The sequence below is a fragment of the Echinops telfairi genome, unplaced genomic scaffold (assembly GCF_000313985.2).
Source record: "Echinops telfairi isolate 266 unplaced genomic scaffold, ASM31398v2 ScPeMD7_17;HRSCAF=63, whole genome shotgun sequence".
NCBI lineage: Eukaryota > Metazoa > Chordata > Mammalia > Afrosoricida > Tenrecidae > Echinops > Echinops telfairi.
Window position 1 is genome coordinate 3,031,691 of NW_022103914.1, and position 24,988 is coordinate 3,056,678.

Below are 24,988 nucleotides of genomic sequence, written 5' to 3' on the forward strand. Positions count from 1 at the left end.
TGCACACAAAGAACCATTGGTACCTCTAGTGACTCTGCTTAGCATACAAACCAGAGTAGCTCAATGCCTCTATATATTCTGCTCGGTTGTTTACTCTGTGTGTGTGTGTGTGTGTGTGTGTACACCGTTTAATTTGCATTCCCTTAACACAGACCAAAGGGATGAAAAGTTCAACACAAGAAAAAAAATCGTTGAAAATGAGCATTTCCCATGGGTATGAATCATGTAGTCACATGGTGGATAGAAATAGTCATCGTTGCCAGGTCCTGTAAGGCCACACTCTGAGATCTTGCTAGCCCGTTGTACGGAGGTCCGTGGCCCACTCAATGCCTGATGGGTGTGAGTGCTGGCGCCTGTGAGCTCATGGAATGCTGGTTGTAAGTTTTTGCCAGGTATTGTGAGTTGCCTGTTAGACACAGCCTTTATTTTGTTGTTGTCAGTGGCCTTCAAGTGGATTCTGACTGGTAGCAACCCAGGGTGTGAAAGTAAAACTGCTCCTGAAGGCGCTCAAGTGTGTGACATTTAAGAAGCAGCTCTCCTGTGGAACGAAGCACCTCTGGTGCAGTCAGTCTGGGAACCTCACCATGTTCCCGTAGTCCTGAGTATTTGACTCTATTTTATTGCTGTCTAGAGCCCTGGTGATGTAGTGGTTCTGCATTGGGCTGTGATCTGCATGGTCAACAGTTCAAAACCACCAGCAGCTCCAAGGAGAAAGCTTGGGCTTTCTCCTCCTATAAGCAGTGACAGTCTCGGAAACCCACAGGGGTGGCTGTGAGCCAGCGTTGGCTCGATGGCAGAGAGTCTGGGGTTTGAGTTTCCTGCTCTCTGTGTCCGTAAGATTTTTTTCATTGATTGGATCTCTCAGAAGGGGACCCTGTGCCCTGCTGTGCATTCCTTCCTTATCAAACCCCCAAACCACAAACCAGGTCTTGATTGACCATTTTACTGATGATCTAGAGTCTTAACAGAGTGATGGTGACAATGGTTGAAAGTTGACAGTCTGTCGTGTCTGTAGCTGTGACCCCTACATTGAGGAGGCATTCTCTGCTTCCAGTGCTCAAACCCGTGAGGAAATTCCACAGTCACCTACATCCCTGCCTAGTGAAGGACATTCTCACAGAAGCCTTCAGCTGTTTTTCACCTTGACACCCTCAATGTCCACCATTCCACCCACGTTAGTGTCAGAATATACCCACTGGTAACGTGTCACCAGAGGTGGCTGTGGTGTTGATAAGATGTAAATGAAAATCCACCAGGGTGTCCTATGAGGCTCCAATAGCCGTGTGAAATTTAATCTTTGTAGATTATGTGCTACATGTCCTTTATAGCAGTAAAATGTATAATTGTATGTGTGTGTGTGTGTGATATGTGGGTTGTTAAATACCACACAGCTAAAATCACACAGTTAGTCTATGAACAGCTTGGATTTCAGCCCAGCTATGTCTATCATTAAAGTCTTACCCTCCAAGCTTTTTTTTCCGAATCACATTTTGGAGAACTTCAGATGATGGAGAGTTGGGCCCAAGGTTTAACCTTCCATCTCTTCCTCTGCTAGCCACTGCAACATAGACTGTGGCATGAGGTATCTAAGCCCCACCCCAGTATTGACGTCACTTCACCAATCTCATCCTGGTTCCTCCTCCCTGATGGGGCCTCAATGAGCCCTGGTGGCACAGTGGTGACGCTTGGCTGCTGACCAAAAGATCGCCATTCAAACGCACCAGTGCCTTGCAGGAGATGTGGCAATGAAGATTGATTGCAACCTAGAAAACGGGATGGGGCCATTCTACTCTGTCGTATCGGGCTCCATGGCTAGGCCTTGACTGGAAGGTGCCCAACACAACCACCACAACCTAAACCTCACAGGGCTCTTCCAAGGTCGTGGTGGTGCGTGGCAGATGCCTTGTGTCCTGGTTACATGGCAGGAGCGATTCCTGGGGGCATTTTTTCCAATGCAAATGCTGTGTAGTGTGGGCATCTTTGTGTTTCCTCCATTTGTGTCTATTCCCACCTGGGAACTCCCCCCACAGACTAAGCTCCTGAGACACAAGCCAAGCACAGTCCATCTATTGAAAGGGATCCAGTTGGGTCGTCTTCTTTTAAAGAAGGCGCTGGTGATGACCGATGCGACTGGTTCATTCATGGCAAAGGGGGCTTATTGATTTCTCTCCCGTTCTCCCTACCACTATTCCACATTTCCACAGATGGGAAGGAAGACGCCATGCTCCCCTCTTCTGGGTCTGGCTGGTTCCCTTAGCTGACTGTCTGTGCGATCCCCCTGTCGGTGTCCCATAGAGAAACCCAAAGAGCTCAGGGAGGCATCCCCCACGCTTGACACAAGAACGTGAGTTGTGTTCCACTGTCAGCAGGACACAGAAGCGTCCTAGGGGTTAGGAAGCGCCCAGCATGGCAGTCTTGAGCTTTTCCAGAATTGCCAGAAGATGGCCTCCTGGGATAAACACACCACACGTAGAAGGGAAACTCCGGGCCGCAGGCAGGGTCGGACCGCTTGGAAGTGACTCCAGCGGTGGTGGAAGAATGCGCAGTGGTAGGCCCAAGGGAACGGAAGGAGCCCACTTTTGATGCTACCTGACTTGGATGAGTTTGGGGCAGAAGAAATTGTGTGTGTATCTAGTTTTTCATGTGATTTCCGCAGGTATGATTGTGCCTCTTTGTTAGTTGGGGAGAGCCTCGTTCAAGGAGATTTTCCCAGTATTTATGTAGGCATCCCTTTATTGTCCTCCTACGGGCTGTTGTTGTAGGAAATGGGCGAGAAAGGTATTTAGGCAATTAATGTAGATGGGGCTGTGCGCCCAGGCGAGCCGAGTCACACAGACCCATTTCAAGCTGTTGGCAAAGAATTATTTGCATTTTAAGAGGTATGTTTTTCCACCCAATAAACCCGCGTGATTTCAGTTAACTTTCCCTTTGTGCGTGGAGACGCAGGGTCTTCCACAGTTGTTCATTCTCATTCTGACCCACCTTCACGTTGGCCAGGCTCCAGCCCAACCTATCATTCCCCAGGAGCCACACCGCCTGTCATCCAGCTGCCTCTCCCCAAGTCTACCCCTAAGGAGATTGACCCAGCCCTGGGAGTTCTTTGGGGGTTAATCTACGCCCCCTGTGGGGCCGGCTCTGGGTTCCTAATGGCTCTGTGTGTGGCAGGCTCTTTATTACACTCCACAACTCAGCACACACATGCGCTTCCATTAGAGCTACATGTCCTGTGCACAACCACAGGCTCATGGCCAGGGGTGGTGGTGGAGGGGGCTTCCTGCATCCCAGTGAGATGTTTCCACACCAGCACTTGTGGGGTGGGGGTGGGGTGACTCCCACGCGTGGTAGGTTCCTAACAGTCATCCCTGTGTGTGGAAACGACACCTAAAGAGGGCCTTCAGCCCTGCTTCTTACTGGGCTTGGTGTTCAGAGACGTCAAGGAAGAACTGGGCTCCGCATGCTTCCAGAGATCCCAATGCTTCTCCCCAGCATGCCTGACCCTCGCTGCCCTTGGTAATCCAACCACTACCCACACTGACCCCCACCTCTCCTTTTAGTTCTTGTCGGGCGTGGATGCCTGGTGCAAGATGTGCAGCGAAGGTGGCCTGCCGTCCGAGATGCAGGACCTGGAGCTGGCGATCCACCACCACCAAACCTTGTATGAGCAAGTGACCCAGGCCTACACGGAGGTGAGACCCCAGAGGGCAGGCAGCCAGGTGTCCCAGCAGCGGTGGGAGGTGGGAAGTCATCTGGGCTGCTGAGCTAAGGAGAAGGGAGGACGTTCTTCCTTTAGAGCTGTCTTTCCTGTCCTGAGCTAGCCAGGCAGCCGAAAAAATCATGGCATCACCTTGGTGTATGCGCACATGTGTGCACCTCCATGGAGGTGAAGGTTTAGACAAGCGATTCTCAACCTGTGGGTCGAGACCCCTTTGGGGGTCGAACGACCCTTTCACAGGGGTTGCCTAAGACCATCGGAAAGCACATCCTTCTGATGGTCTTAGGAACCGAGACACCACTCCTCTATCCGTCTCCAGGCCGGTCCGTCCACATGCAGATACTCCCACATATGAGTACCCGGCCTGAAGACTGTTACCCATGCTACACCATGCTTCAAGACAAAAGTTAATTTATTTGTCATTAGAAATAAATATTTCACAATATATAATTACATATAGTTTTGTGATTCATCACTGTGCTTTAATGATGTTCCATTTTTAACAATGAAAATACATCCTGTATATCAGACAATTCATAACAGTAGCAAAATGATAGTTATGAAATAACAAGGAACATAATTTTATGGTTGGGGGTCACCACAACATGATGAACTGTATGAAAGGGTGGTGGGATTAGGAAGGTTGAGAACCACTGGTTTAGACACTCCCCTGGGGGGAGGGCTTTTTTTAAGAGCACAGGTGTACTCCTCTAGAGATTGCTTTCTGGATGGTGAGTAGGGGTGTACCCACCAGCCCCGGGACCCCTTTTATGAGGCGGCCCATCAAAAAGTTATAATTTTTGCAGTAGATGGACTGAAGGGCACCCATGGGTGGAGATACGTGCCTGCAGCAGTGAGTGAGAAAGTGCCATGGCTGCGGAGGGACCTGAGAGACTCCTGAGAGAGTCAGAGCCAGGAGCGTGGAGAGGGTAGGGACAAATCAAGAAGGGGGGAAATGTCTTGATATTTCTTTAACGGAATAGGCCACCTAGGTGCATCTTCTCGGACGACACACACACTCACACACACACACACACACACACACACACTCACGGTTCACTAACTGGGTGTGGATTCTGAGGGGTGCGAGCAGGAGGAGGGCTGTAATACCGGTGGGCTGGTTAAGGGAGCCACTTTGCGCAGGGTCGGAGGGACGGAGGGAATGCCAGTCTGCAGGTTTCCTCTGAGCACGGTCAATCAGGGCTGTGTTTCTCAAAACAGTCTCCTGGAGCACCTGCCCCAGACTCACCTGTGGTGAGCTTGCTCCAGAGCCCCACCCCTGACTGACTCAGAATATCACACAGGAAGGTCTGAAACCTGCATTTTACCTTGCTCCTAGTTGACTTTGATGCACACAGCAGTCCAAGTGTCTAAGAATCAGTGGCTTCGAGGTAAGCAGTGGGGTTTTGCCTCAATCCAAGCTGAGTTTGGATCCTAGTTCTTCTCACTCGCAGTGTGGCCTCCGGCAAGGTACTTGACCATCCCAGCCCCTCCCCCCCACCCCCAGCCGCAGGGCTTCTCTTCAGTGAAGTGAAAGCGAGAGCATCGGCCTCAGAGAGTGGTTTACAGCGTTGTAAAGACACTGCACGAAATCCACTTGGCTGCAGTGTGGGCTGTCCTGCTCCGAAGCCTGGAGGAGGACTTGCAGCTGCGTCTGATCTCACCACCACAGATCCCACTGGTCCGAGGGCTTCTCTCTCAGACCACAACTTTCCATTTACCCAAGCATGAGTCAGGAACCTCTACTCCACTCCATGCGAAACAGGAAGAAATAGACGCATTGCATCTCATCATGGGGTGTCAGTATGAACAGTGTTTCTCCCCAGTCCCAGTCCCTACCCGTGTGGGGCCAGCACACGGTGCTTCGCCAGCTATAGACGTGGAAACGGAGGCAGAAGACTGGAACTCATGTTGACAGGATTTCTAAAATGTGGCCCTCCATTCCCGATCACCCTGCCCTGGACATAGCATGGGGCCAAAAGACAGTCCTTTCTCAAATCCCCTGTGTTCCCCTGGGTTTCGGCAGGGGACGCTTGTTTTATAAAAGCCTCTGCCACCCCTACCCCCCATCCTGTGGCAATAAATAAATCACTTGAGTAGGAGGCAGTGGGCACCTAAACTGGTCATGCTCCTCCAGCCAGGTTTCCCCTCCTGCCTCAGTCTACCCAGCTCTCCTCTTCACCGCCACCCAGCCTTGCCAAAGCTTTGCTGCCCCCCCGCCCCCATCCAAGCAGGAAGACTAACAGTTGAGTCTGTGCCCTTGAACCACTCCCCAACAGAGCGGTGCTCAGGAGGCACAGGAATGGGGAAGGGAGCGTGCAAGCCAGACACACAGAGCAGCGCCCCTTCGTGGTCCTAAGGGTGGAGGTGGAGGCCTACTCCCCTCCCCAATTCTCTGGTAGGGAAAGAAGACTGTCTCAACTCTAACATAACTTGGATTTCATTGTCAAGCAGAGTAATGCGGGGTCTTAAGCAGTCCATTGTCTCCCTAGGGATGTATCCCTCCTGGACACTCTTAGAAAAACACTAGGGCCACTGGAGTGGATTATGCAATGCCAAGCTCCCAAATTATTGGTGCTGGTACTTGTGCCAGGGACCCAATGAGTGGAAGGCTAAGGAGGACCACCCGCACTGCCCCCAGCACAGTGGATGCTGGAGAACCCAGAGCATGGGGGATGTGCCCCCAGTGAGCAGCCCTCCCTTCCTCTGCATATTCAAGAAGGATGGGGAATGTTGCTGCTCTTTGGTAGAAAGAAGAGGGGTCTAGAGAGGAGGTTTGAAAAGGAGGGAGGAGGTTTGTTCTGGACCTGGACCCTTCATCTGACCCGAAGGTTTGGGGACTTGAGACAGAATCCTGCCATTATTCTCGTGTCTCTGGAAGTTGTCAGTCTCAACATCCTTGGAGAAGAAGTCTGCCATCCTACCTCCCATCTCGCAAAAATAAATAAATAAAAGGAGGGAGGAGATAAGGAAGACAGAAAGTGGCAAGAAAATAAAGAAGGCAGAGGAATAAATGATGATGAAGATATCACCATGTGCCTCTTCTAAGCACTACATGTGTGTTTAAGGATCCCGGAGGGTTCTCCATGGGAGAAAGAGGAGGCCGTCAGTTGGATCAAGCTGTACAGTCTTGGAAAGAGCTGCTACGCGGCCGAATCGACTGGCAGTGGGTTATGCTTGTACAGGCTCACTGAATCCTGACTGCTGCCCTGCGGCCTGTACCGTGATTGCCTTCATTTTACAGAAGGGAAACTGAAGCCCAAAGACGCTAAGTAACGTGTCTCTGGCCACGCACCTAGAAGTTTGGAACCCGGTGGCAGAAAGTGAAGAGAAAGGAGGGAGAGTGGTTTAAGGTGGGGTTATTCTGAATGTCGTTCCTGAGAAATAAAGTGCTCCTGCCTGGTCCAGTCAGCGAGTCATTTATCAAGCTCGTACGATGTGCCTTGGAACTATAGGTTAAACGTTGGACTGCCAACTGCAAGTTCAAACCCACTCACCCGCTCCACAGGAGAAAGACGAGGCAGTTTGATTCTGCAAAGACTTGTAGTCTAGGGAACACTATGAGGCCATTGTACTCCACCGCGGGGGGTTGCCAGGAGTTGGCACAGACTCACAGGCAGTCAGTACTGTGTGCCAGGCACTGTGCGAGGCGTTGGTGAGAGAGAGGTGGAGAAGTCCCCACTCTGCCCTATAAACAACCCCGTGGGCAATGTGATTAGTGTACCTTCACTGAAGGGTTTAATCTGTACAAGTGAACAATTCATGGACTGCAGTTCAGTGCTGCTCTGTGCTTGTATAACTCCCCTTTCTCAACAGTGTGTTAAATTCCGTACTATTGGATAAATTAATGACGCTATCACTAGAATTACCTTATGCCCCAGGGAGATAATGGATAATGTTCTATGTCATAAAATGATAATGAGGCCGCTAAAGTGAACCAGAGAGGTATGTAAACCATCAGGAGCTGAAAAGATTTTAGCACTTAATTCTAGCCCCAACCTAAGAACAATTAGTTCTTACAATATGCTCAATACTCGATGCTTGACTTCATTAAGAGATCACTGAAGATACGGCTGCTACAGCAAAGTATGTTGAAGAAAACAGGTGGTGCCCGGCTATCAGAAAGAGTAGCATCTCGGTCTTAAAGGCCTGTCTTCAAATAAGCAGCCACCTTAGTAAGGCTTCAACTCAATTCACAAGGAAGAAGCACACCACCCTGTGTGATCCAAGGACGATAAATAACAAAATCCAAATCCAAATGAGGGAATGGTGTCAGAGCTTACATTGTGAACCCTCGATTTACAAAAGGCTATGCGTGACAATGGCAGCCCCAAATCCATTTGCAGGGTCCCTACACAGATTACGCCTCCGGTGGACCCCTCCACTGACCACAGTTGAGGATGGGACAGCCTTGCTGTCAGACAGAGAATACCGTGAACTCGATTCTGGCAGTTGTAATGACGTTGAAATGTAACACCGGATCATTTGATCTCCCTTTTGACTTACTTTAGAATTTATTCTTGTTTTTAAGAAGATAAAAGTCCCTGTTCATGAAGCCAAAGTTCATGACAGCAGAGACAGGGATGGGAGAGCCCCGCAGGCAGTGAGTGGGCGCTCCCGCAGCTCCTTCCTTGCACACCTAGGGGCAGACGGACTGCATCCTTTCTGAGCCCAGGTCCTGGCTCTCGGGGATGCTTGCCCTCTCCTGGGCTGTGAGCTAGCCACCTAAGCAGCTCTGGTGGGTTGGCATGCCCTGGGGACCAGGGGTATGGGGGCGCCCGCAGTCACCTAGGGCTGATGCATCCCCTGGTCCCTCTGCGCCCTGCCTGGCCCAGTCCTGGAACAGGCCTCCTCTTCTTCCTGCAGGTCAGCCAGGACGGCAAAGCCCTGCTGGATGTGCTGCAGCGCCCCCTGAGCCCTGGGAACTCCGAGTCCCTCACAGCCACGGCCAACTACTCCAAGGCGGTGCACCAGGTGCTGGACGTGGTGCACGAGGTGCTGCACCACCAGCGGCGGCTCGAGAGCATCTGGCAGCACCGCAAGGTGCGGCTCCACCAGCGGCTGCAGCTCTGTGTCTTCCAGCAGGATGTCCAGCAGGTAAGGGCTCTGTTTCCCCTCTGCCTACCCAGCACCCGCCTGCCTTGGTGGGGTGGGTGGGGGGTGAGTTCTAGGCCCTGAGCTAGGTGATCATCGGACTGGGGAAGCCTGGAGCTATGGCAGGAAGGAGGGTAATTCAGCCCCCAGCACCCTCCCCAGCAAAATGAAAACATCCGGCCAGACTGGTTCAGGCTCCCTTCTCCACCACCAGCCCCCTCCCTGCAAGCAGCGTTAGACCCTGGGCCTTCTTGCCAAAAGGTGACTCGAAGGCGTGGCAATGCCTTGCTGTCAGGTGAATCACTGTTCTTTGGCCTGGAGAGCTGAGCCCTGGCTGAGACAGTGGAGTCTGACCCCCACACACACATCGAACGCTGGGGAGGCAGGGGCTTGCCAGGGTCAGGTGGGAAGTTCAGAGCCTTATGGCAGTTGTCCTTGGGAGATGAGACTAGAAACAGGGGCTCCAGTTCACAGTGTGTCCTGTCCTGGAGGTGACCTTGGGCTTCATCTCTCTTTTTGCTTTCTTATCCCCGCCGTAGCTTTGCCCGCCACTGTGAACAACGCAGAAATGGCTACGTCTCTGACCCCAAAGGGACAGCTTGCCATGAACACTCTTTCAGATGCAGTAGCCCATCTCCCCGCCTACCCATGTACGTCTGTGCATGTGTCTCCTAGAGACGCACCCGTTCAAACACCCTCCACATCACAGGACTTCAGGGCTCATCCTATACAGCAGCATTGCCCTCACTCTGAGTGCACTGCTGGAAACAGTAGTGGAGCAGGATTGGAGGGGGAGGGGGAGGAGCGCCCTCGCCTCACCTCCCCCCACCCCCCCACTGACTGGGTAGGCATCCTGGTGCCTCTGCAGGCTCATTCCCTCCCCTGGCTGCCCTGAGACTGTTGACTGGGGTGGGGATTGAGTCCTCAGAGGCAACACCTTAGCCTCAGGACAGGCTGCTCCTGGGTTTGTGTTGGTCCCCACTTGCTCACTCCCTCACTGGCTTGCTCAGAGGCTGTGGGGGCCTGCTGGGAGAGGAGGGGCAAAGAGTCCGCTGCCTCCTCCGGCCATCTGGAGCCTTCCAGATGAATCTATCACCCGTGAGCCCTGGAGTGCCCTGGAGCCCGTCTGTGACTTGAGACAGAGCGAAGGGCCAGCTGCCGTCGAAGGCATAGAAGAGGGCCGGTGCCAGCTCTGTGACCCCTCCGTGACTCCAGGAGGTGGGAGAGCACAGATCGCTGGGCGTCCTTTGAGGCCCTGCTGTCTCCCTGCCTGTTGCTACTCCTCATCAGTGCTGACCAGGAAGGGCTGGTGGCCCAGGCGTCAAGCATGGGGCTGCTGTTGCTAACCAGAGAGGCACATCCTTAGAGCCCACCAGGTGCTCCCAGGGGGCACGGCCTTAGAAAACACATGGGGCTTCTTCCCCTGTCTTGAAGGGCTGTGGATGAGCATCCACTAGATGACAGTGGGTTTGCGCTGGTGCTTCTAATTAGTGCTGTCTGTTTGCCTGGCATCGAGGGGTGTGGAGGAACTGCCCAGAGCTGTGAAAGGCTTTTTTCCACGTGGGGAGCTCAAGGTCCCAACTGGATGATCTGGGAACTGCCATTATCTGGCTCTCCTGCACCCACCAACACATCTGCATCATGCCAAGCACACATGGAATCAAACAGCCGCAGCCGTCTGCAGCCTGTTCTAAAGAGGAGAGCTTTCTGAAGTTGAGACGCTGTCAGTTGGTCTTTCCTGTCAGAATCACATTGTTGGTCGAGCAAAAAGCAAGCGGGTGATCATAGGGTGTGTAGGGCTGGGGGCTGGTGATTCCATGGGAATGGAGTTTTCCGAGGTGCCTTCTTCTGGGGACAGCTTCCGTTTACTCTGCTTGCTCGCTCGCTCGCTCACTCACTCACTCACTCACGCACTCACTCACTCAGTCCGTATTGGACTAACTCATAGAAAAATACAGAAAAATAAGTGCCGCCTAACCTAGGGAGTGCCTTAATTACACACTTGCCACCCAAACAGCCATTGGTACCTGACAGGCATCCGAGTTGGTGCTTTGGAAAGGGGGCCAGCTTAATACACACAGGGACCGGCGAGAGGCTCAGTCTTTGATCTCCTGGTTCCTAGCTGTACACCTGTCCCAGCTGCAGGACCAGACTGGATAGGTAGTTCCCTGGCCATACTGTTCCCACAGCCATCCATGCATCCATCCATCCTTCCATCCATCCATCTCAATAGTAGCACTTTCACTTTGGAACTAACATTATAGTTGTGGGGTCTTGTTATTGTTATTGTTTTTACATGTCTCTGTTCCAATATCTCATTGAGAATAGCAGCTGTGCCTCCCATATAGCTCTAAGCTGTGTTGGCGTGAAGCTGGATTCTCTTCATATTTGCTGATGTGAGCTGCAGTTCTCTTTGTGGGGAGGAACCCTGGTGGCCTGGGGGTTACTCATTAGGCTGCTAACTGCAAGGTTAGCAGTTTGAAACCACAAGCTACTCTGCTGGAGAAAGACGGAGCTTTCTACTCCCGGAAAGAATTTCCGTCTCTCTGGAGATTCCCAGGGGCCTTTCCACCCTGTCCTACAGAGTCCTAGTAAGTCCGCAGTGACTCATGGCAGTCCGTTTGGTTTTTGTTTGTTTGTTTATTTACCTTTGGGGGGTTCCTGGTTTCTGCTTCTGTGAAGTGAATGCCATATAATCCTTCCTCCCAGCCTGTTAAGGAGTTTCTGGTGAGTATTAAGAATCTGCCCCGTGGGAACTGTGGCCCTGGTGGGAGGCTTGGAGTGAGGGTCCGCAGCTCATGCAATGTAAAAATCGCAGGTTAGCGCCTGAGCACGCTTCAGTCAGACAGCCTGAGTTTAATTCCTGCTCTGACATGTCTTGGTTGTATGCCCTCAGGCAAGTCACTTGACCTTCAGTTTCTTCACTTTTAAAACCAGGGTGATGATAATAGTTACTATCTCATAAGACCAAATGACCTGCCTGGCACACAGTACATCCTATCAGGAGTAGCTGGGTTGTTGTGTGGTACTCGGGCGCCCCCTGGTGCTTGTGTCATTGGGGACTATGTTAGACGGGGTTCTCTAGAGAAACAAATCCAGGGCACTACTGACTTTATATATATTAATATAGATAGATAGATATAACATAGAAGTAAACAGTTAATCTGAAAAGCAGTACAAATGGCTCAGTGAAACTCACTTCAAGTCTGGAGGGCTGCTGGGTAGTCCTCTGTAGAGCAATTCAGGCTATCTGACCACAGACAGCCAACCAGCAGTCAGCCAGAAGACAGGGTCCAACAGTCTCCAGCTCAAACGATGTATAATCCGGTAGCGTGGCGGAGCTGGTCTTGAAGGAACCTCAAACTACAGCGACACAGTCCATGGATTAGGTGTCCCTCAGGTAGTGTACTTTGCAATTTGAGGCAGAGAACAAGCTAAGGCAGCCGCACACTGGTCCGATGATCAAAGAGCAAGCCTCGCTGAGCCATTTATCTCTCTGCCCTTCAATTAATCCCACATGTGTTCATTGGCCAGGTTGTCACAATAAACCGACCTATCACAGGGGACTCCCAACATGATTCTCTTGTATCTACCAACCGGAAGGCTTTGTTCCGTTTTATTCAGCGATAGCTGTGAGGTTGCTTGCTTTTTGCAAGGACAGCCATTCAAATACACCAACTACTCCCCAGGAGAGAGAGGAGGCTACAGTTTCAGACACACACAGGGGCACGTCTCCTCTGGCCTATAGGCCCCTGGGAATCAGAATTGACTCAGTGGCAGTGTGTTGGAGGTGTTTTGTTTTAGATAATCCCTCAGAGCCATCACAGGGCTGAAAGGGCTCCCCGTCTAGTCGACTGTATTGTTGTTGTTAGGTGCCATCGAGTCGGTCCCTGCACACAGCGACCCTGTGCACAACAGAACGGAACGCTGCTCCACCCTGAGCCTTCCTCGCGATTGTTCCTGTCCGTGGCCCTTTGTTGCAGCCAGTGTGCCCGTCCGTCTCGCCGAGGGCCTTCTTCATTCTCACTGCCCCTCCACTTTCCAAGTGTGATGTCCTTCTCCAGGGACTGGTCTCTCCTGACCACATGCCCAAAGTATGTAAGATGAAGTCTTAGCATCCTTGCTGCTAAGGAGCGCTCTGGCCATACTTCTTCCGAGACAGATCGGTTTGTCCTTTTAATTGTACTTTCAGTATTCTTCTCCGGCGCCACAAATCAAATGCATCAGTGACCTCTTTGGTCTTCAGTATTCAATATCCAATTTTCATCTACATATAAGGCAATGGAAAATACCATGGCTTAGCTCAGGTATGGCACCTTAGTCCTTGAAGTAACCTCTCTGCTTTTCAATACTCGAGCGAGGTTTTGTGCAGCAGCTTTGGCCAGTGCGATGGGTTATTCCATCTCTTGACTGCTGCTTCCAAGCACGATGAAATCTTTGACAATTGCAATCATTTTTCAATTGATGATGATGTTACCTGTTGGTCCTATTGTGAGGATTTGGGTCTTCTTTACATTGAGTTGTAATCCATCTGAGGGCTGCAGTCCCTGATCGTCATCAGCAGGTGTGTCCAGTCGTCCTCGCTTCCTGCATGCAAGGTTGTGTCATCTGCATACCAACCTTCCTCCAATCCTGATGCCACAGTCTATGTCGTGTAATCCAGCCTCTCTGATGATTTGCTCAGCATACAGGTTGAACACATGTAGTGAGAGGACACAACTGTGAGGCACAAGGGGCATACTGATTCTAACCCATACAGGATGTCCTTGTTCTATTTGCACACCTGCCTCTTGATGTACAAGTTATGCATTAGCACAATGAAGTGACCCTGCTGGCATTTGAAATGCCAGTGACGTCACTTCCAGCACCACAGCCACACACAAGCCACCGCAGTGCAACAAATGGACAGACCCGTGGTGGTTCGTCTACGATACAGCTGAAGAAATGGAGGTTCAGAGATGTCCAGGAGCTTCGCCATAACCACACAGCCAGTGTAGGGTGGTGCCAGGTCAGAAACTATGTCTCCTGAGCCCCAGAAAGCGAGTGGATGAGAAGAGAGGCAGGCCATACATGTGCAGATGTGCAGGGGGGAGGAAGACAGATGCGTGCACACACCGCCTAGCACAGGAAGGTGGGGAGAGGAGCCAGACATTCAGAGAGGGAGAAGAGAGGGAAAGAGGAGACCAGCAGAAGAACGGGCCCACCTTGGAGGAGAACAAGAACCATGAGGGAGATGGAAGAGAACAAGGTCTGGTAACTTCTTGCCCCCTGGCCATTTCTGGAGGTGACCTTTGCCCCAGAAGCAGTACATTGCCCTTGAAGCAGCCCGAACCAGCCCACTGCAGAGACGTAAACCAAAGCCCGGTGCCTGTGAAGAAGGCTCTGTGTGGTCTCTCAGCCAGCACTGACCCGGCGCTTCAGCCCTGCGGTGCTTCGGCCTGGTGCCCAGCAGCCGTCTGCTCAAGAATTGTCTCCCTCTGGGCTGGGGCGGGCATGGTCTATGAAAGTAAATACCGTAGAGAAAGATGGGAATTTGGATCCCTTAAGGTCAGGCTGGGGCCCGTCCATCATACTGTTTCAGATGGTCATGCACTCAACTGCTTACTATAAGGTCAGCAGGTCAAAACCACCAGCTGCTCCTTGGATGATGGGGCTTGGTCCTCCCATCAAGAGTTGCAGTCTCAGAAACTCACAGGTCTGCCCTGTCCTGGAGGGTTGCTGTGAGTAGTCAGGGGCTCGACGGCAGTGAGTCCGGGTTTTTGATTTTTTTAATCTTTTTATTAGGGGCTCATACAACTTGTATCACAATCCATACGTACATCAATTGTGTAAAGCACATTTGTACATTCACTGCCCTCATCATTCTCAAAACATTTGCTCTCCACTTAAGCCCCTGGCATCAGCTCCTCGTTTTTTCTGCTCCCCCTCCCTCATGAACCCTTGATAATTTTTAAATTATTATTTTTGTCATATCTTGCCCTGTTCTATGTCTCCCTTCACCCACTGTTCAGTTGTCCGTCCCCCAGGGAGGAGGTCACATGTAGATCCTTGTAATCGGTTTTAAGAAGCTCTGGTAGCACAGTGGTCGTGTGCTTGATGACTCACTGAGAGATCTAGGTTCAAGTGCGTAACTGGTCTGTCACAGCAAGAGGCGACTGTCAGCTTCCAGAAGGATTATAGCCTTGGAAACCCCGTGAGGCACAGCTCTACTCTGCCCCATGAGGTCTCTATGAGGCAGAATCAGCTTGGTTGCAGTGGGTCATTATTTATTTTATTTTATAGTACCGTAGCACTGACCAAGAAAGCCCTCCAGCACAGCATTAGCCGGTGTCTCCCTTCGGCCTCTCATGCTCCCTGCTCCTCTGCGTCCAGATGTCTGCACTTGGAATAGCTGGGTTGTGGATCTTTCTATAAGATGCAAAGTCTTCCATTTCTCTCCACCGGGACGACTGTTTCAGACTGCCCTCCGCATGCTATCTTGTTTTGTGTCCCCTTCTTCACTGACCTCCATTTGAAACTCTTTTTGAAGAGGAAATCGATGTGCTTCAGTGTTTCGGAACACCTGCTCTGTGCAAAGCCCTAGGCTAGGAATTTGAAGTCCGTGTGCTCAAGAGAAGTGGGGACGAATGGCACCTGGCTGTTTGTCGGCCAAACTGCAAAGCAGTGGGTGGGTGGAGTCCTTATTGTTGATAAGGGATTTGTGTGGGTCTTTGGAACGTGGGCCCAAGGGAAGGAGGGTGGTGTGTTCCCGGGGAAGGACAAAGAGCCAAGTCATAACAAGAATAGACCATCTGACCATTGCCCTCGCTCTCCAGGCAGTGATGGTGGGAGGCAAGGCTGGCAGGGGCAGGGGTGGCCATGGGGGCAGTGGGAGTGGTGAGGATCATGCATTTGAGACTCCTCTGCCTGACCTTAAAAGTGATGTCTTGACTCATCAGTTCACGAAGGCAGCGATGGCAGGTGTCCGGCTGAAAGGCTGCCCATTGGCTTCGGAAACAACGTTTTCATATTAAAGCTCATCGCTCATGTACTACAGATGAGCATCTGCTTCTATCAGCTTTGCTAGAGCCTCATGTGGACAATTAAAGCTTTCACTATGTCAGCTCTACCTGCCAAAGAAGGTCTAAAAGGGATGGGGGAGTAATTTGAAGAAACAAACAAAACAAAAGGCCTCCAGGGAGCAATATGTTACCAACTGTAGAGAACTGTAGCCGCTCAGTCACTAAACGTGGTTGGGCAGTGTGTGATCCCCGTAATACAGGCTTCCTGTAATACAGGCAAGCACTCCAGTTTGCACACAGAATAATCAGTTATTTTTTTTTAAATGGCCATAATAATGATGCATTCAGAAATTAACTCTTCTTACAAAAGGAGAACTAAAAAATCTAGGGAAGAAATGCTGAGGGCATAGTTTGCACCCTGTTCGGTGAAACAGAACAGCGAGGGAACCATTTTCAGAACTGAGATAGCATACTGGATACTTAGGGAGTATGTTGTAGTTGTTGAGGACCATCCCTGAGATTTTGTTATGGAGATTAAATGTGTCTTTGTTGTTCAAAGACCAGGATTTCTCATCCTGATGAGCAAACATGAGTGTACAGCTATACATATAACAGCCACTCCACGTGCCAGGGCCTGTGCGTGCATTTTCTCCTGTCTTCTTCCTGGCACTATGCGGCGGGGGGAGGAATACAGGTTTGAGAGCATTTGTGGAAATGCTTACTAGAGCTTGCTGTCTGTTTTGGTATAGAAAACAAGGGTGGTGTCAAGTGCATTATGAACGTGTATTTCTCAAAGATTGGTTCTCACCACCCTGGCATTTTAAAAATGTAGGCACACAGGAGGGGTTGTGAAAAATGCAGACTATCGGACTCTGTTCCTTGTGGCCCAGTGGGTAAGTGCCTGAGTGCCCACCGAAAGGCCAGCCACTGGAAACCACTGTTCCTCGGGAGGAAAGACCGCCTGCCCTGGACGGAGTCCCCTACAAACCCTGGCGTAGCTCTGCCCTGCCCCGTTGGACGGCTGGAGTCAGGATCTACTTGAGGACCCGGCAGACGCAGCAACAAGCCCACTTTCTGAGTCAGCACCAGGGGAGTCGGTGCTGACTGTAGTCTCAAAAGAACCCCAGGTGGTTCTGAGGCCTTGTGCAGTCTGAGAACCTCTTACTTAAGGGTGTAAAGCCTGAGTGGCAGACATTAAGATGCCAGGATGAGGAGAATCTCTCCAGGAGGTGCCAAGGACAAAGACAAGTCCCAGCGATCTTGGGAGTCTCCGCTCTGTTGGGAGGGGCAGGTGTAAGGCTGCTAGGGGGAGCGGTGGGGGGAGATGGAGGTGGGGACAGAGCTCAGGACTATCTTAGCTGGCTTCCACTCAGCATGGGGTCTGTCAGGCAAAGAGACTGCAGTTCTCCGGGGAAGGGGATTTTGTACACCTGCTAATGAGCTTCCTTCCGAGAGCCCTATTGGCAAAGTAATGGCTTCTCCTGCCACCGCAAGTCATTTATTCGTATTATAGGTGTTCCAAAGAAGGGGCAGAGAAGGCGTCGCTGTAATTGGGCATTTCAAGTGGCTCCTGGGTGCTCTCCAGTCCCAGCCCCGTGGGGAAGTTGGGCGGGGCTGGCTGTTAGTGAACCGCCCCCCCCCTTCCAAGCCCACACTCCATATGCCATTCAAGAGGCAAAACTCATGACCTGAGGGTCTGTTGGCACGCTCCTATCTGCTGAGTCTTTCCTAGGGCGAGACACCTTGCAGACGCCCCAAGGCACATAAACAGACTCCATTTGACACAGACCAGGACTCTGTGCAGTGGGTGTTTCTGACCCAGGCCATGATCCCTGCAGGTGCATGCCCCTAGGCATGCGGACGTGGAGGGAAAGGGAGGCTTGATCCATTTCAGCTGGAATGCTGGTGAAGCACATTGATGACACCAAACTCACTCGCTGCCATTGAGTCGATGCCGGCTTCCCTGACCCTGGACCCTGGAGGACAGAACCGAACTGCTCCTTTGCGTTTCCGAGACTGCCACTCTTTACAGGAGCAGAAAGCCTCCTGTTTCTCGTGAGGGATGCCTCCAGAGGTGGTTTCGAACTGCTGACCTTGTGGTTCGCAGCCCAACGTGTAAGCACTACGCACCAAAGCCACTTATCGTCTAGACCAGGAACATTACAAAAGAATGAACAATGCCGTCCGGGAGGAAGTCCAACGGGGATAGTGGTAAGAGGAAAGATGCCGGCTCAGCCATCAAGGCAGGCTGATTGCTAGGATGGACAGCAGGCTTGGTAATGTAGGGGGCTGGCAAAGGAGCAAGACCCTCCCTGCGCAGGACTGATGCGGTCACCACACCATGAACCTCAGCATACTCAGGACCATGACCATCATAGCAACAGCGGGTGCCATTCACACACACACACACACACACACACACACACACACACACGCGCCGTGAGTCCGAGCCCACACAACAATCAACCGCCACAGCGGTGGGGTTGGAGGTACCGAGCTGAGAGGGAGAAGCTCTTCAAATTATGTAGAGCAGCCCAGCATCGTGCCTGTTGTACTGTGGTTCAAATGTGCTTGCGAGCTAGAACCAAGTGAGAATGCAGTGACGTCTCAGAGGAAGCCAGGGGAATGTTGGGGTTCGGGTTCCACAAATATGTGCAAATATGTCTCTATTACACGTGGGGGTGCTCATCCTCCTTTCGACAAGAAGCTCTCAAATCAGATTCATTTATTCCCTCACTTGTTCCACGAATACTCTCAGTAGTGTGCAGTGAACACAACTAGCCATTGGGCTTACGTTCCGGGGTAGAGGTAAAACATCAGAAATAAATGGATAATGCATCCAAGAGTGTGTTCCGCATCAGTGACAGAATGAGGAGGTCAGAGGCACACGGATCCGGGATCTTTAGAGCTCCCGAGGCTGGAGCAGACTAGATGCATTCATGAACATAGGTAAATAGAGAGTAGGGAAAAGTGGTGAGGAGTGAATGTGGAGAGGTGAGCTGGGTCCAGGTGAGGCCAGGTAGGCCTTGGAGAGAATATGGGGTTTCTAAATGTTATGGGAACGAATGATAGAGTTTTGCGACGGAGAATGCTTTGACAAACATAATTAGATCTGGCTTCTGAGTTGGGGAATGGTCCGAGGAGTAAGGATAAGAGAAGAGAGACCCGTCGGGGGTTGTTAGGATACGTGAGAAAGGTGACTTTGACGAGAAAGGTGGCAGTGAAAAAGTGCATGATGAGGAAGAGTAATTAAGAAACACTCTGGTTTGAGACGAAGCGCTTCAAGGAGGTGGAGGATTTTTGCCTCCTGGGACCAGGAAGAAGTGGGGAGGAGGGAGGTGGGGGCAGACGGAAATCAAGAGTTTGGTTTTACATGTTTCGTGTTTGAGCTGCCTGTCATGTGTCAACCTGGAGAGGAGGAATAGGAGTTCAATGTGCACATCTCCATCTCGGGACAGAAATCGGCACTGGGACAGGAAATATGGAAGTGAGAGGCACATAAAAAAGATATGATCGGTCACCGTGGAGTTGATGCTGATCCATGGTGGCGTGTCGATCAGAGCAGAGAAACGGACTGCGTCTCACTTTTGACAGCTGATTTTCTGAAAGTAGCTGCCGAGGTGTTTCTTCTGTGACGTTTCTAGGCAGACTTGAACCTCCAACCATCTGATTAGTAGCTGGGCTCATTAATCCTCTGCATGAGCCACGAGCTCTTCTCCATGGTACTTAAAGCCATGGAATGGGATGAAATTGTAGAGTGAATGAGAGAGGCTACAGAAAGGAAGAGGCCCAGCATTGTGCACCCGTGTAATCCAAACCTCAAGGTTGGGTGGGAAGATGATGACTGAGAGAAGTCAGAGAACCAGAGGAATTCCTCATGAGGAGATCGTCCCGGGAGTTCGTGGGGAAAGGTTACCACAAGAGGGGAGGTGGTTCACAGCGGGCATGGCTGTGGTGCACGGTGCCAGCGCCTGGGCAGAGAGAGCAAGGGCTCCGTGAAGGGGAGGCACAGCCTGCCTCAGAGGTGAGACTCCGACAGGGTGCCTGCTCAGGGAGGAAGAAGCTGTTTATTAGAAAGGTGGCTTGGGACTAACTCCTGGGACAGGTAGCGAAGGGGAGGGAAAAGAAAAAGGCAAAGTTGCCCTGCAGTGTCATCGCTCGAGGTCCTTGGCCAACCTTCTAGGGCGTCATGGTGAGGGAAGAATGGTGGAGTGGCCCCAGTGTTGGGGGAGAGGGCTGGGCCCTTACATGGTAGAGGCCATCAAGCATGGGATTCCCCCGGCCCCGCCTCTCCCCGGGGGAAGTAGTTCCTTCCAACTAACGTGTGGATTCCCTTCTTTACCTCCTGAAACTTCAGGTGCCTGCGAGGGATGCTGCTGCACCCTAATTATGTGCCGTAGGATTGTGAAGTATTTGTGCGGGAATTGGGTCTGATCCAGTGTCCTCGTCTGTGTCAGGAGCTAGAGAGGCGGTGATGCAGGACATGTCAGGAGAGGACATTATGCTTGGTCAAGTCGAGGGGCAGCGATAGAGAGCGAAGCTCTCGAGGGTTGACACAGTGGCCGCCACAGTGGCTGAAACAGGAGCAATCACGAGGATGGCGCAGGAGCAAGAAGTATTTCCTGCAGGGTCGCTAGAAGCCAGAACCACTTCATGGCCCCTAACAACTGCAGAAGGAGAATCCAAGCCGGCAGAGCCATGGGAGAGATGGCAGTGAGGGCCTTCATAGCCTCCCATTCACTCCATTGTGCTCATGGCCACCATTCAGACTCCCCATCCTTCTCTTCAGAGAGACTTCCTCCTGTTTCGGCAGTAGCTCAAAAGGGCTGCCTCCATCTCTGAAAGAGCTCCCCCTTGATTGTATGCTGGGCGGAATCAACACAATTAGTTGAAGAAGAAAGGGGGTGATTAGTGGATTATGCTTAATGACTGTTAGATTGGCTCCCCAGTCAGGTTCAGGACATGAGTTTCTCTCTTGGAAAAAGGCTGTTCTGAGAAAGGACTAGTTTCTGGTTGAAAGTTGGGCATGAGGAGAGAGGAAGAGCTCTACAAACGATTCGCCTGCCTGCCTGCTGGCGGTAGCAGCCAGGAGGTCTCTATTAGCCGATGTGATGGTTCCCAAAGACAGTGCAAAGATCAGACTTTCAGAATACACTGGCTCAGCAAGTGTGTGTGCTTGGCACTTCCCGCTGACAGTACTCTGCGTAACTCCTGTGTGTGAGGTGTTAACCAGGATGCAGAGAGGTGGGGTTGGGTAGAAGGAAAGGGTGGGGTATAAGGGAAAACACTTGATATTGCTTTTGTTCCCTTAGGCATGCCCTGCCAAGTGGGGCCAGCGGAGAGGGACCACAAAGACAGAACTTTGAGTGTAGGGTGTGAGAGGTGCTAAGACAGTGACGTGGGGAGGTGGTGCTGGAAGCAGTTACCCCAAAGTGCTGTGTGGGAGGAGTGAGATTGAGCTTCCAGCAGTTAAACAAACATCTGCTATGCAGCTGCTATGGGCCACGGTCCATACTGTGTCCTAGGCTCGCAGATTATAGCCCCTGCCACTCAGGAGGTTGGGGCCAGCGGGGGAAGCAGATCAGGGAGCAATAATTGAGGCGTGAACAGAAATCACAGAAGAATGATGCCCACTCTGGTGTGGGTGGGTTGGTAAAGAGGAGTAAATGCTTTCCAAGCTGGTGATTTTGAGGTGGGGTTTAAGATGAATAGGTGGCAGCCCAGGGAGAAAGGGGCATTTCAAATGAAGGCAAGAGCCAAACTGGGTTGAAAAACAGCTGTGGGGGCGCTGAGGGCTGAGACAATAACTCCCAGGAAGTAGATTTGAATGTGAGGGTGGGGCTTGAGCACCAAGGACTTCTCGTGTCAAGGTAAGAAGCCCCTCAGAGATGATGTGAAGCCCCTACGAGGTTGCACGAGTCAGTAGAACTGAGTGTGGGAACACAGGTACCTGTGCACCAGCGCTCATTGCAACACTAGTCACAATAGCCCAAAGGTGGAAATAGCCTAAATGTCCATCAGCAGATGAAAAGATGGCAAAGCGTGGCACATACATACAATGGAACACTCTCCAGAGAAATGGCATTCTAATGCAGGCTACAGCATGGGTCAACCATGAAAATATTCGTAGTACAGTAAGTCGATCACAAAATAGACAAGTGAAATATCTCAAATAGGCAAGTATATGGAGACCAGAGATGATTAATGGTTGCCAGGGACGAGGACAGGGAGTGTAGGGAGAAAGAACTCGATGCTTAAGAGACCCTGGGCTCTCTCCTGGGTGGCAAACCGGGGCACACGTAAGTGTAATGGTTGAACAACACGAAGAACCTCAGGTAACGCCCCTGAGCTGTCCTTGTGAAAAATGTTGAGATGACAGATGTTCCATTCCAATAATAATAATATAAATGGATTTGTGGTATTTAGGCCTAAGGTTGTGTTTTTAAATTGAGGTGGCATCTCTACTTTATTATTTTGAGCCAGTTAGATTAACAACTTATAATTTACTTTCACACCTTAGTATGTAAAAACAAGTGTATAAAGCCACATCTTGTCAGAATCAGATTGACAGCTATTATTGGTGCCAATTCCCACTCCAGTTCAGGGACACAACCGCCTTTTATCTAGGCCAGAGCATGAGTAGACCTAGAATGAAGACAGATCTGTCATGTCAGCTCTGTCGTTTGCTTCTGTGACGGGGACTGGTCCCACATTCCACCCCGTACTCAAGCCTGGGCCTCTCTGTCACCGCCACCACCACCACCATCAAATCTTGGTCATTCTTCCTTAGACAGCTTCAAACCTGTCTCTCTAGGGCAGTGGTTCTCGACCTTCCTAATGCCTCGACCCTTTAATACAGTTCCTCATGTTGTGGTGACCCCCAACCATAAAATTATTTTCATTACTACTTCCGAACTGTAATTTTGCTACTGTTATGAACCGGGCGACCCTGTGAAAAGGTTGTTCCACCCCAAAGGGGTCAAGACCCACAGGTTGAGAACCGCTGCTCTAGGGGCTCTGCCATTGCTTGGTGGGAGCCACCATCACCGCTCATGGGATTTCTGCGGTGGCTTCTGCGTCCCAGCTCTGCTCTTCCTTTCCTCTGTTTGGTTCTCCCACAAAGCAGGCAGAGCATGGTTTTCAAATGTGCGCCTGGATGATGTCTACCTCGCTCTCGCTCTCGCTCTCTCTCTCACACACACATACACACCTTCAGCGGCTGTCAGGATCAACACTGCGACACTGGAATCTCAAACACACCAGGGGTCATCAGATTTTCTTCAGCTCTCCCTCGCTGCCCTCATTTAAGCCTCTCTTCTTGATGATGCTGGAAGTTTCATTTCCAGTGATTGAGTCTTCCTGTCCCTCACTGATTAAGTCCTACTGTCTCTCTGGTTCCAGCTTGCACCTCACTTCTTCGGGGAAGCCTTCCCTGGGCCCCCAGCGAGGGAGGATGCCTCTGGCAGTTGGCATGTCTCGTGTCGTGATTATTGGTGAATGCTGTGTCAGTGTTTCTTGCCCCACACACAGACAGGGACTTCCTGGCAGCAGAGGCTCTGCTGCCATGCTGACTACAGCACCCCCCGGCACTAGGGCATCATGAGCATCTGTTTGAATGTGTGGGTATCTGTACCGCACACATCCTTCTCAGCTGATTGAGACACCCCCAGACTAAAACAGAAGTATCAAATCTTCAGGTTTGGAAATACTCAAATACCAGCTTGCAGCCATATATGATCTTCAGTATAGATGATCATCATCCCAGACTATGCCAGCTAGTTGGTAACTGGTCATTGATTATTTTAAATATAGTCTTGAAGATGAGAGAAATGAAGCCGGGAAGGGGGGGGGGCGGCACTTATGTAGGGGTCGTGATTTGGCTAGAAGCGCAGTAGTGTTATCAGTGGTGTGCAGATGTTCAGAATCTGGAAGTTGGACTCAGATTAACCTGACTCACCAGTCACTGAAGGATAGCCAGAACCCCAGCGCTGCCCGTAAACGTATGGGGTGCAAAACCAATTGTCGGGCAAACCAGGATCCTAGTGCCTGCTCTCTCTGCTGTGCAGAGCCTACCTACGAAGCATGATTCCACTCGCAGGGTTTGGGGACGTGAGGTTGTGGTCAAGAGGACCTGGGGTCCAAATCTACGTCAGATGATGACACCCTGCATTAATTGAAGACAAAAGAGCAAGAAAACAGCGTCTAAACAATGCCTCCTGCGCAGGCTGCGCCCCTCCCCTGCTTGCCGTTCAGGTCTTTCTGCATCCTGAAAGGGATTTGTGCGTTTCGTAAATCATGGCCTTGTTGGTCAGAGTACTTTTGCTGTGGTCCCTGAATTCCCATGGAGGTTGCACCCGTCTTTCCTCACAGTTTCCATCCTGTTGGTGGAAGTCAGACTGAATGGTGGCAAGTACAGCATGGCAGAGCCGTGAACGTGTGTTTAAATTAGGTGACGGCTCCTCACATATGAGATAAACGTATTTGATGTTGCAAAGGCATAGCTAATTAAATAAAGTAAATAACACTCCTTGAGGATGAATTGACATTTGTGAGAAAGCAAAATACTTTTTAAAGAAAATAAATTGCTTAAGAAAAAAATAAAAGGGGGGAGCCACCACCAGAGAGCGTAAAAGCAAACCAATGGTGAACTCAGAGAGGAAAACATGCCTTTTTGACAAGTTTGCTTTGGAATAGTCACTTGTCATAAAGCTAGAGATTTAAACAAATCAAATACGATTTATTGTCAAACAAACAGGTCACAGGTAACCACCCAAAGGGGAGGGAAGTAGTTATCTGAAAATCTGCCATCAGCTCCCAAACAATCCTGAGCTGCTTCAAGACAGATCCTTTGTTTACAAAGATTACCTCCAATCTTTAATGCATTCTCAAAGAGAAGTGTGAAGGTTTAAATGTGCCTAAAATGTACGCAACGTCACTGCGTCACTGTAGGAGGCGCACCGTCTGTGAGAAGCGCTGTGACTTGACAGACTCGCTTGGGGCCAGTCTGTTTCCTCCTAACAGCCGGTCTGCCCCTCCTGCCTTGTCTCATCTCTGTTGCAAGAAGGCATCATGAAATCAAACTGTGGCAAGCCGAGTCAAAATACCCTCTCCTGATTTTTTTTTTTTGGGGGGGGCCGCTGCTGCTGTTGAAACGTCCTTCGGCAATTCTAGAGAAACGCAG

General features: G+C 51.0%; 1 protein-coding gene across 13 annotated transcripts in view; it reads left to right on the forward strand.

Moving 5' to 3' along the window:
- KALRN (kalirin RhoGEF kinase) overlaps positions 1–24,988 on the forward strand; it is a 653,766-nt gene that overhangs the window by 290,424 nt on the left and 338,354 nt on the right. For all 13 annotated transcript variants that reach the window (XM_030884807.2, XM_030884808.2, XM_045287542.1 and 10 more), the window contains 2 exons: positions 3,555–3,686; positions 8,579–8,809. In XM_030884807.2, coding sequence (XP_030740667.1) covers positions 3,555–3,686; positions 8,579–8,809 — 363 coding nt within the window. The remainder of the gene's footprint in view (positions 1–3,554; positions 3,687–8,578; positions 8,810–24,988) is intronic.